General features: G+C 37.0%; 1 protein-coding gene across 5 annotated transcripts in view; it reads left to right on the top strand.

Annotated features, from left to right (window-relative positions):
* The window catches only part of lmo3 (LIM domain only 3), a 114,999-nt gene that overhangs the window by 91,477 nt on the left and 10,615 nt on the right, over window positions 1-12,907 (top strand). For all 5 annotated transcript variants that reach the window (XM_039769430.1, XM_039769433.1, XM_039769432.1 and 2 more), the window contains exon 3: window positions 9,039-9,164. In XM_039769430.1, coding sequence (XP_039625364.1) covers window positions 9,039-9,164 — 126 coding nt within the window. The remainder of the gene's footprint in view (window positions 1-9,038; window positions 9,165-12,907) is intronic.

Below are 12,907 nucleotides of genomic sequence, written 5' to 3'. Positions count from 1 at the left end.
TAAACGCTCCAAGCGAAAGATCGTCGTGTGCACAACGGACAACTCCATGGCAGGATTCTGGACAATATTATTTGCCAGACACAGACCAGATTTCAAGACCATGAAAACCTGATGTTTGTCACGCTCCTCGAGCCCCAAAACGTTTGGGAATACAAGAAAAATTTCACGCATGCAGCCTTCTACACTTTAACACAACAGCCACAGAGCGCTTTTGGATCTGTCTCGGCTAAAAACGGAACTGAGTGTAATGTATGCTATGGATCCTTTTGCAGGAAAATCTCCCACTGATCTCCTTGACTTCCTTCATCAGAAAAATCTGAATGAGAGCATGGGGCGGCTGTTCACATTGGTATATTTGGCGGTGAGCATTCCCGTGTACACTGCTTCTGTCGAGCGGAAATTTTCAGCCCTAAAGCGAATTCAAACTTATGCCAGGAATACCATAGGGCGGGTTCGTCTTTCACCATTAGCTTCGATGGGGATAGAAAGTGAGGTTTTGATGGAACTGAAGCGCTCCGATAATCTGTACGACAGAGTAATTGAACTGTTTTTGAGGAAAGAGAGGATGATGGATTTTGTTTACAAATAATCCGAATTTTTGGTGAGTAAAATGTTGCGATTTTCCTAAATGATATTGCACGTTTGAGTTATTACTGAAGTTTATGTGTGTTGCAGCTGTGGCTGAAGTAGAAAGGAAGTTGTTCATCCCTGGTTTGTCTATAAAATAAAGGCATTTATTGTGGCTGCAGGAGTATATATATATCGCCCGATCTACATACTGTCAAATAAACGAAACACACGCCATGGTGCAACACAAGTGGCTTTGCCTCTAGCGCTGACGTCCGAGGTTCGATTCCCGAGACGGGGTGCAGTGAGTGTGTACGCCTGATGAGCCCAGAATTAGGGTGAAACACGTGCCGCGTATTGTTTGCATTATTTGACAGTAAAACTATTTCAGTATATTCAATATATATAAATCAGCACTTCCCGATTCATTTTACCCTCGCACCCCCTTGGTTTGAGAAGAAGTATGAAAAAATATGAGGTTAACGCAGAAAAAAAGATCACCAATTGAAGCTTTATGAATAATGGATACTTTATTCGCCATCAATAATTATTTTCGTAAAGCCATACTCGGTGTGATCCTCCTTCCATGTTCTAATTTTTTCGCAACTAGCCTTGATTACATGAACGGTAAAAAAGTAAGAGCGAAGCAAGGGTGACATATCCAGTCAGGCAGGTGACCGCTCAATAGCTCGAATTTGGATATAAGTAGGTTCTATTTAGTCGACAGAAATATCTTTGGTAGGAATGTAAGTTGAATTTACTATTCAACTAAACTAAATTTCTATGGTGAAGAAAAATTTATGCAATGCTGACTAAATATACCTTTCATTCCTACCAAACATATTTCTGTCGATTTAAATAAAAATTACTTATATTTAAAATTTAAATAGAACTTGAACAGATACGATACTTCATAATACCCACGCAGCGCTACAGTAAGTGCACGTAAGAGTAAGAGTCATCCGTTTTTTTTTTTTTTTTTCATTTTTCTTCCTCGATGGTTTCTGGCACCCCCAGCAACAGCTGCTCACAACCCAAAGGATAGATATATAGATAGAGAGAGTGAGAAATATATATATATATATATATATACACACAGTGGAACCTTGGTATACGTCCTTAATTCGTTCCAGACCTTGGACTTATACCAAACAGGACGTATACCAAACAAATTTTTCCCATAAGAAATAATGGGAAAATGATTAATCCGTTCCCATGAAAAAAAAAATCCTATTGCTATTGGAATATTATACATTGATGGGGTTGTATAAAATAATTTAAACACTGCTTAATACTAAAATACATAAATACAAAAGCAATTAGATGAAATAAATGAATTTTACCTCACTTTACTTTTTAATAACATCTTTGTTTTTCACAATCGTAGATACCGTCGTTCTCAGCATCGTTATGCAACAGCCATGTCCCGAATATGCATGCCATCTTCATACTTTTCAACAATCAATTCAAATTTACATGGAAAAAAAACACAAAATCACGTTGTGACGATGCTGGTTTGCTGTATGCTCCCATCTGCTGCCGGGGAGCCCTTGAACCCTACACCGTCAGTAATGTGCCTCACTGCTAACCTCATCGGTAAAGCAAGGGGATGGTGAAAAAGTGCAAAGTGCTTTTATTAAAGCAATGAACAAAACAATGTGTTAAAATTAAAGTGCAGTCTCCAAAGTTCTAATAAATAATCCATAAAGTCAGAAGTGAAACATGGATATTAAAAACAATAGAAAAAAGTCTTCTTAAAAACAACGAAGTTAAAATAGAGCAGGAAGCATTCTTTAAAAAAAAAGCCCAGTGCCTTTTTCCGTGGCGGCCCCACTGCTTCCTTTCTTTTTACTCCCCTTCAAGCCAACTCGCGCTTCTGCCAAGATAAGCAGCCTTCTCTCTCACTCACTCACTCATTCACTCAACCTCCCGTCCATTTTTTCTTTTTACTCCCCTTCTAGCTGACTCGCGCTTCTGTTTATCAAGATAAGCAGCCCCAGGAACAATCATGAATGCAGACGGTCCCTCACAAGTGCACTTTGGTGAGAAACGCGCCCACATCGCTAATCGCCCTGACAACCTTCAGCCACATAACCACCACGCCCCCTCACCAAGCTGTGAGCGTGGTGATTATTTTAAATCTCGACTTTGAAGTTCACAAAGAGTTATAGCGCGGGTTGTTTATATATCCATCCATTGTCCACCGCTTATCCAAGGTCAGGTCGGAGGGGCAGCAGCCTAAATAGGGAAGCCCAGACCTCCCTTTCCCCGGCCACCACCTCTTATCCCCACTGCTTTACACTTGGCTGCGAACCGATCCGGTAAGAGCTGGAGGTCACTGTCTGATGAAGCCAACATAACTAGATCATCTGCAAATAGCAGAGACAAGATTCTGAGGTCACCAAACCAGACCCCCTCTGTTCCTTGGCTGCGCCTAGAAATTTTGTTCATAAAACTTATGAACAGAATTGGTGACAAAGGGCAGCCCTGGCGGAGTCCAACCTCAACAGGAAACGAGTTTGGCTTATTACCTGCAATGCGGGCCAAGCTCCTGTTCCTCCTGTACAGGGAGTGAATGGCTCGTAACAACGAGCCTAGTACCCCATACTCTTTAGGAGCACACCCCACAGGATGCTTCGAGGGACGCGGTCGAATCCCTTCTCCAAATCCACAAAACACACGTGGACTGGTTGGATAAACTGAGCAAAGTGAGAGGCATTCCAAAATATAGGATGGAGCGAGATTATTTAAGTCTTTGTAAACCCTAAGCAGTATTTTAAAATTAGTTCTAAGTGGCATGGGTAACCAATGTAGTGACATCAAAACTGGAGAGATGTGCTCAGATTTTCTTTGCCTAGTTAAGATTCTAGCAGCTATATTCTGCACTAGTTGCAATTGATTGATGTCTTTTTTGGGTAGTCCTGAGAGGAGTGCATTACAGTAATCTAGTCGACTAAAAACAAAAGCGTGAAGTAATTTTTTGGGATCTAATTTTTGCTAAAGTTCTTAAGTGAAAAAATGCTGTCCTAGTGATCTGATTAATATGTGATTTAAAATTTAGGTCAGAGTCAATAATTACCCCTAATTTCTTTACCTTTGTCTTGACTTTTAAGCCTAATGGATTATGTTTATTTCTAATATCCTCATTATATAAATTTTTGCTAATCACTAAGATTTCTGTTTTCTCCTTATTTAGTTTGAGAAAATTTCTACTCATCCACTCAGAAACACAAGTAAGACATTGTATCAGTGAATCAAGAGAGTCAGGGTCGTCAGGTGCTATTGATAAGTACAGTTGTGTGTCATCAGCATAGCTGTGGTAGCTCACGTTATGCCTTGAGATAATCTGACTTTATGGAAGCATGGAGATCCAAAAACGCAGTGGACCCAGGATCGATCCTTATATTAAGTAACTTAAGTATTGGCCTTGCATTTGGGAATGGCTTCTCCGTTGTGTCTAATGCTGCTGGGATAAGCATTGAATTCACATGGCCCTGGCCTTGACTAAGCAAGTATTGAACATAGTAGAGTTTTGAATAATCTGCATTGTATGATGCTAGGTATCTGTTATGAGAGAGCAAAGTAATTAAATATATTATGTTTCCTAAAGTAAATAAATAACACAAATTTATATACAATATTAAAAAGCTGTGTTATTTGTAATTTAAGTAGATATTTTGTCACAAATGTATCAAATGATTTATAGAAGCAACTATAAAATTACAATTTTCTTTCATTTTAACTTTCTTTAATTCTGTGCAATTTAATGCATAGAATTTTCTATTTACTCTGATGCCAAAGTACATATCACTTATTCTACTTAACCTTCCCACTTAAGAAGACTGTATTCATTCTGCACATCTGCTGTGCTGTCCATTCTTCCACTATTTTACAGCCACTTAATTATGATCAAGGTCACAGATCAGCAAAAACATACTAATTAAGTGAAGGGGGACGTTTAAAAGAACAAAAGTAATAGTAAAAATAGTGATTGCATTATGCATTGACCTGGCAGGATCAAAAACACCCACACTAGCGTGTTTCCAATAGGTTTACTTTTTTGCTGAAGATCATTTATATTCAGCATGTTGTTAATACTGTATTTCCAAACAGCACTAGCTGAGTTTATATATGATACATAAAAGTAGTCAGTTGTACTACGTCAGTAGTAATACAAAAGAAATGAAAAATATTCCATTAATTATAGCATACATAATTTATTAAAATATACACCCTTAGGCTTTATTGTAAATATTACATGTACAGAGTTATCAACGCATTCAAGTTAACAATTTATGCCTAGCTGTCTAATGTTCTAAGTGTTATTTAAGCAACAAGAGTTTAAAATAACAGATTTTATCATTGATGTAAACGTGTACCATTTTAAATAATGAACTGACACACTGTGAAGAACTTGTTAGAATATTAGTAGTATACATTATTCATATGCTACTAAATACTATTATTTTATTAAATATTATACTAGTAGTATAAATAAATATTCATCCCATCTTGCCATTCTCCAAACACAACTTTTTACTAGTACAGTACAGGGTTTCTGGAGACTATTCAAGTCAAAGAGCCTCCAGTACGCAAGATTTGGGTAGTGAAAGTTAGGTGTTTTTTTATTTAATAATCATTGCAAAACATCAAAGAATGTTGCTATAGCAAATTTCAAAGGTCAGCTTCTATTGTCATTTTTTTTAAATTAGTTTGGCATTCTTTTTTTCTCTCAACAAAGCTAGCTGTTGCTTTCTGTTTCTCTCTCAATTGTAGTTGAGAGTGAAGTAGAATTTTTTTAATACCTTATGACTTTGCACCCCTTTTATATTTTCTATATAAGCGAAGATAAAATGGTGGCCCTTTATGTGAAGGAACTTCATAGCAGTCCCATGGAATACCCATATGAGCAAATAGGAGGTTACCTTCTCTTACAATCAAATTTCAAAACTTCAGCACCACACATCCATCTTAAGAAGACTAACTAGGTTGTATGGGCATTTCCACCTCGCAGAGGTACCTTTGCCAACTAGAATAAATAGGGTGTAATCAATGGTACTTTTATCCATCTAAAGTTTCAATTCACACAGTAGCATCTTTTTCACAATTTAGCTTCCAAGGACAGACAAGCCACACACATTACAAGTTATCAGTGTTTTTATTGTGGTTGTATGGTTGTTTTAACAATTTTTACTACAAAGAAAACTTTCTTTATCTTTTTGTGTTTTTTGTTTTTTTCTCTTGATTGGAAATGTGTGAGATTCTGTTTTCAAAGTTTTCAAGGATTATTTACAGAGACTTTTGAATACAGATGGTCTGGATAAATGCATGGTCTTTTATTACACAGTTGAGAGTGGGGCCACCGTAGCATCTGTTTGTTTTTATGTATTCATTCTACATTCAGTGTTCCCCTGGGTATGTTGAGTTCTTGAAGAAACTGCACAAGTTGAAGATAATGGCAGTGACCAAGCTTTGCGAGTGATCAGGTTGAAAGGTTAATCAGCCAGCAGACTGAAAAACCATTAAAAGATTTATAAGTCGTCAATATCCTTAATGAAGAAAGATCTTATGGTCAGAGCTATTGATAAAGTGAAGAGCTAACCATATCAACATTTCTTAAAGAATAAATAGATTGTCTGGATTCCAGATGTTAAGAGGTGCATCTGATCTAATTTCCTGCTTCAGTTTTAGCAGCTCTCAGGTACTGAATAAGGCTATTCGTTTCTTAACGTCCACTTTCTTTACTTCAGCATTCTGTATACCTCATCTTAAAGTGCAGTATTGATGTGGAACTGTCTGTTGGTAGTTTATTTTAAAAAAGAGGGCTAGCTTATCACACTGTCATGACTTGCCCAGAGGCTGCACTGAAGCTATCTAATATATGATGTGGTTATATCGATAGTGGTCACTTCCCACATGGAAGATTGTGATGCCCAGGTGGCCTGTAGCTGGCATAACATCAATGAACCCAGCTGGGACTTCGATAGTTATAGACCGAGATGGACTACGGTGAATGAGGGCACACTACAACAAGAGATGTTTCAAAGTGCAATATGCAGATTTATTTCAGAAGTATTCAAAGTGTAGGTTCAGTCTTTTATCAAATAAATTAATAATCCATAAAAACTGTGTTTGAGCGGAAGCTAAAAATCAGATAAGCAAAGGCAATAATTTTGTTAAAACCAAGTATAAAAAAAATTACATTCACAACTGGCTTCCCTTCGTTACATTTCCAGTTTGTGCGCTGTTTCTCTCTCTCTCTCCTCATCACCAGGCATGATCAGCGGGGCTGAGACCCCGACAAATGCATCCCTTCATTTATCACTTCACCTTCCTCTGAATCTGCAGGATCCCTAGGAGACCGATGGCTCCTGTTCTCTGCTGTTCAGCAGTAGCAAATGAGGGCTGCCTCAGGAGTGCCTTTAACATGCTTCTCTGCTGGAGTTTCCAACCCCTTTGTCACCCTCATACCCCACTGGCTCACAATCGCCTCCTTTCTCTCTCTTTTCCTCTGTCTGTATCTCCCATTGCTCTCCTAATCCGGCTGCTTTTTATGCTTCATTGGTCACTGGTGCCTAATGACACACCACAGAGCGCTAATGAGGAAATCGACTGAACCACGCACTTCTGCACATGAGTGTGGGCTCTGCCAATTTCCCCATTAGCCTAGGGCTATGTGTACACCTTTGTATACCCAGATCCTTAGGCACACTGTTTTTATTCTTAAAACATAACCCCCACAGACCTCTTATAATATACTACGAGAATCTCAATATTGATATATATTATATATCAATAAATGATGTGTATCAGTTCTTTGTGGTGCAGTTCAGAATAAACTTTTTTCATGTTTTATGGTGATGTGCTATCTGCTTGTTTGTATTTATTTTGTCAAGACTTTAGAGAGCTGAATTTTGTGTGTTTTTTATATATGGAATATAAAATATATAGAATTTCCACTTGGATAACTCTGCATGCTGGTTATATATAAACAAATGTTTATACCAATGTAAAAGCAACAGGAAAAGTTCTTGTGTGTACACATTTACACATTTGTTTGGGTGTTGAGTAATCTGGGAAAATTTTGAATAACATTTCAGCATCTTCTTCATGATGATGTTTGTTTATTTACTTTTCTTTTCAAGTCACTCACCCTTTTGCTATCAACACATCCTCCATATATCTGCATCTGGTTCCCACACTCCTATAACCTGATGTGTACATATGCTTGACTGCAATTCTAAATTGGCCCCATGGGGGTGTGTCAGTTGGTAAGCCAGCAATGGACTAGTGCCCTCTTCAGAGCAGATTTCTACCTTGAGCCCAATACTGCAAGAAAAGCACCCTAATCTAAATTAAGTACATTTAAAACTGCTGTGTTTATATTTTTCATTTTTCATTGAAATTAAATTATTTTGAGTAAGGGGAATGGTCAGAACTTTTTTTTCCCATGTTGTGCTTTGACCAATTAACTGTTGCCTATTTTCAATGTGTTTACTAGCACTATTTTCTTTCTTTTCTTGTGATTTCTAAAACTCTACAGTATAATAGGTACCAAGTAAAATAAATGTTAAACTAGTTTTCTAGAAGCTTAACTGTATTGCTGTTTTATTTATGAAGACTGTAGTAGTGTTTACATATTGCAGAATGTAGACAATGCTGTTACTTTATTGTATATATTTTATATTGGGGGGTGGGGGGGGGGCTTCACTTACCTCTTGTTTAGTTTTCCCCAGAAATTTGTGAGTTTGTTTTGCATGTAAACAGACACATTTTAATAAAACTTACAGTGCTACTTACACTTGTGTAGTTACTAACATAATGTATGTCCCAGCTGCATGGTGTTCAGTGGCAAGTATTTTTGGATTCCTTCTTAAATATTTTGAAGGTTAATGAAATACCAGTTAAAAACTACAATAATATGGAATAACAGATTATTGTTTACAACATTGGCATTGGGTAATCTGAATCTAACCACAAAAATACATGTACGGTTGCTTATCATTTCCCAATCAGTGATAGTAATTCCTATTATTTACGGGAAAGAGAAACTAATATATGGGAGTGGATGTAGAGCTGCACTAGAAGCAATAAGGTTGTATATTGATTTTTAACAGATGATTTTAATTGTGCCAGCTTAAGCAAGTTATTTGACTTGTATTTGCAACAGCAGAATAAAACATGCACAAAATACCAATGAACTGTATGTGTGAGCTTTTCAAATGAAAGGTACTGTATGATCAAAGTCTGTTGTTAATCGCTTTTGAGAGTCATCTATTATATATTAGCAGAAAAGGTGTTTTCAAAACAATAAGTTTTTGTTCTTTTGGTTTTATAATAAAGTCTATCTGAGTAATAGCATTGTACGTAATCAATGATAGTTAAACACTTCTTTAAACTAAACAGTTGATGTAAAGCACTATAGCAGAGCTATGCTTCTTAATAAGCACTTCCTTCTGCCTGTTTTTCAGGTTATTTGGTGTCACAGGAAATTGTGCAGCCTGCAGTAAGCTCATTCCTGCCTTTGAGATGGTGATGCGAGCCAAGGACAATGTTTACCACCTGGACTGTTTTGCCTGCCAGCTTTGTAACCAGAGGTAGGTGCAAATGACTCATCACTTACACTCTAACCCCAGAGGCATTGGTAGTTAAACACATGGACATGGATGGATGTTCTGTAAAGTAACATGGTTTACTTGTTTTGTTATATGTGATTTAGTATATGTGTTTTAAAAACTTGAAATATACATTTTGAAAAGAAAACTTGCGTAACATTGGAAGCAGTGACCCAGTCTGCAAATAGTCTGACAAATCTCCATTGTCAAGTATGCAAATGATTAATCCTTGATATCTGACACACTCCTGGCCTTCACTGGAGACCCACACTTAATGTAAAGGTGATTGTTATATGAGGTTGATTAATGGTAAACCAGTAAAACTTGTACTACCATCAAAGCACACAAGAATTCCTTGATAACAAATTTACATATAACACTAATTTTGATTTGAGCCTAAAGATTGGTCTTCATGAAGACTGCAGGCTAGATTCATGCATAGATATTAGTCTGGGACGATGCTGACAACAAAGATGGCAGGAAAGTTTTCACATCCATTGGAAAGACTGCTGATGGTCCAGTGCAGCTCCACCATGGGAGGCCAGGTGGGTTGTGCAACAGACCAGCACAGCACCTACAGGTAATGCTTTGAACTACAGACTAACACCCTACACCGGTCAGACTCTCTTCATAGCATTCATCAAGACACTCGCCATCGTCTACTGCATTTGGACTGGTTAATCTCCACCATTGAGTTTAATTTCTCACTTGAAGTTAATGTACATTAAATTTGTACGTGGAAATGGTATGTGGAATAGTGCAATGCAGATCAGGTCCAAATGTTTTTTACAGGTGCATAATTACATTTACTTGCCATTATACCTGATGCTTTGCAACTTAAGCTATTAGCCAACAGCAACTGAGTGAATTAGGAACTAGTCACATGAGGGACTAGCTTCAGCTTTCTTTTTCACATACAGTACATACTGCCCATTATAAATATAGTAGGTTTGAATAGCACCACTTAAAGTGGACATTATGGAGTAAGCAGGGGCCTCATGTATAACGTCGTGTGTAGAATTCACACTAAAACATGGCGTACGGACTAAAACATAAATGTGCATACACACAAAAAAAAAAATCCAGATGCATAAAACTGTGCATAAGTCAAGTTCTACTCACTTATGCTATACAAAACCCAATGAACATGAAATTTAATGCACGTGCCTACAGCCACACCCCGTCTCCTCCCAGAATTTTGCATATTTTAATATGAAAATCAATATAAATATTACCTTCCATTCAGCGTTTTGTTAAAGGACCATGGCAAAATCATGTGGTAAGAAGAATTTCAGCAAATCCAAAATAGAGGCAAGGAAAAATGTAATATTTGTTGGCTTAAGCAGTGGTATAAGCAAGAAAAGGAACTGATGGAGTGATACAGTGTGGCAGAGACACTGAAAGTTCAAGTTCCGAAAGTTGTACAGCTCCCAACATAATAAAGAAGCTGTCAGATATCAAAGTCGATGTGTAAAGGTGAGTCACAGCCCACTGTCTGTTTATTCTGTTTCAGACAATATTACAAATGCTGTATCAATGACGTGATTCCATGCAGTGATGGTGCTGCTGTGCCTAGCACATTTTCAGACACTAGCTGCACACACAGCTCTGCCTCTGAAATCACTCGGCGATCATCTGGCTTTGTGCTGATGGATACTGTTCTGGAGTCGCATAATTCAATAGTGGATGCTGTAAGAGATCTGGTCAATGAACTAAGGAATATAAAGGCTGCACTATGGGGTACTGGCCACAAATTAAATGAATTAGTTAAAAAATAAATGCTACATCTGATTACCTGTTTTTACATTATGCTAATTAGATTCAAACAAAGTTGTAATGCTGTTCGATGTGGCTGATCATTTGGTGGATCAGGTTAATCATACCACATCTCACCACATACGGGACAGCCATGAAACACTTTCTGTGGACTATAGAGCAGCACATTAATAGAGTAGAAATAACAAACCTAAGCAGCTATGGTAGTTGGAGTAGTGTGCCCATTCCATGCACCAGTATATTGTTACAGATCAATTAAATTTGTGAATGATATGCAGTTTTGGTGTATTTGATAAGTCCCGCGTCATTGATGTGAATATAAAAAAGAAGGGTAAATAACACAGAAACAGTAACACTGTTTTGACGCTGGGTGCCACTGCAAAACTGACCAGAAACATACGTATGCAAGGCAGGGGGCTACCGCAAAAACGTGTGTGGCTTAGTTTTTATACATCTCAAAGTGTGGAAGGAAACAGGTATGCACAACATTTTTGTGTGTACGCACCATTTATACATGAGGCCCCTGGGCTGCATTAGCTACTACCTGGCCACAGTAAATAAGCACCAGTGGTTCTCACAGCTATCACAGTATTTCCAAAATTCACTTCATGCATAGCCTTCAAAATAGCAAACTTTTTTTTTTTATATATACACAGTAAGCTTTTTCAGGTACACTGAAGTACCCTTTCTTTTTTACAGTGCTAAGAACAGTACAAGAAACCAAAGATCAAAAATAGAGTGGGATAGGCTGAACAAGGAAAAGGCTTTCAAATCATGAAACAAAGGCATCCAACTAAACAATGGCAAAATTTTTAAACCATTTAAGTATAAACAACGTCAGATGGCCAGTACAGTGTTTCAGCAGAGCCTCTTACTTTTTTTCCCCCCATTTCTGTCCCCAATTCTCCTGTCATACAGTTACAGAATATAGAAGAGATCAGAGAAGAACTGAGTGAGGGACTGATCCCAGGAAAATATCTGTAAACACGTGGCAAAGTCACTGGACCTTAAATTTACCACATGTGTGTACTCAACTTGCTTACTTGGCCAGAGCTGCTTTTGCTGAGCTACATTAATCAGTTTACTTTACATTTCTAATCATTCATTTACTTTAGGTAAAGCATTAGCCAAATACATAAATGACAAAGTAATAATTCAAATAAAAGATAAATTCACAGAACTGTGTTTAAAGAGGATTTTGCCAAAACTACTGATACATACTGTAACAGTGTTTCAGGAGCTGGCTAGCAAAGTATTTACATTATTACATTTTTAATTTTATATTGAAAATTTAATACATAAATTAAGGCTTCCATATTTTCCCACCTGATGTTATAAAGGGCAACAATGGTAAATCTAAATGAAAATTAAGAACCAGAATAAGCAAGCAACACAGCTCACAATGAATAATGTTCAGTAATCATTTATGTCACGGTATTTTGCATTTTGGATGCAAGAAGTCTGTTTCTTTAGATTTGTGGCTGTAGAAGTAGTGAACCTGTCTAGAACTGGGTGGAGACTGAGATGAACTACTTTTGCAGAAGGAAGCTGGATGAATTTATGAGTTACAAAGACCGATGGTGGTATGAATGAAAAATTATTGCTAGTTTCTGTTCTAAGGTTATGTTATGGTTTGAATTTAAATTGTAAATGCTAAGGTCTTTACTAATAAATTATGTCCTCTATGAATAATGAGTTTGTAAGAAATGTAAAAAATGAAGGCAACATTTCTACTGTATATTTAATGATGCTGTGTGACAATCAGATTGATTGATATAGCCATCATACTAAGGGTATAAAATACATATGCTTTTTTAGATGTTATTTGTTTTATTAGCACATAGGTGTTATTGATGGTTATTATGATTTTTTGTTTTATAAGATTTTGTTTTATATATTGCTTTATACACCATTTTTTTTCCATTAGTTAATTAAATTAGTGACATTTA

The sequence above is a fragment of the Polypterus senegalus genome, chromosome 11 (assembly GCF_016835505.1).
Source record: "Polypterus senegalus isolate Bchr_013 chromosome 11, ASM1683550v1, whole genome shotgun sequence".
NCBI lineage: Eukaryota > Metazoa > Chordata > Cladistia > Polypteriformes > Polypteridae > Polypterus > Polypterus senegalus.
This window is presented reverse-complemented; position numbering and strand designations above follow the sequence as displayed.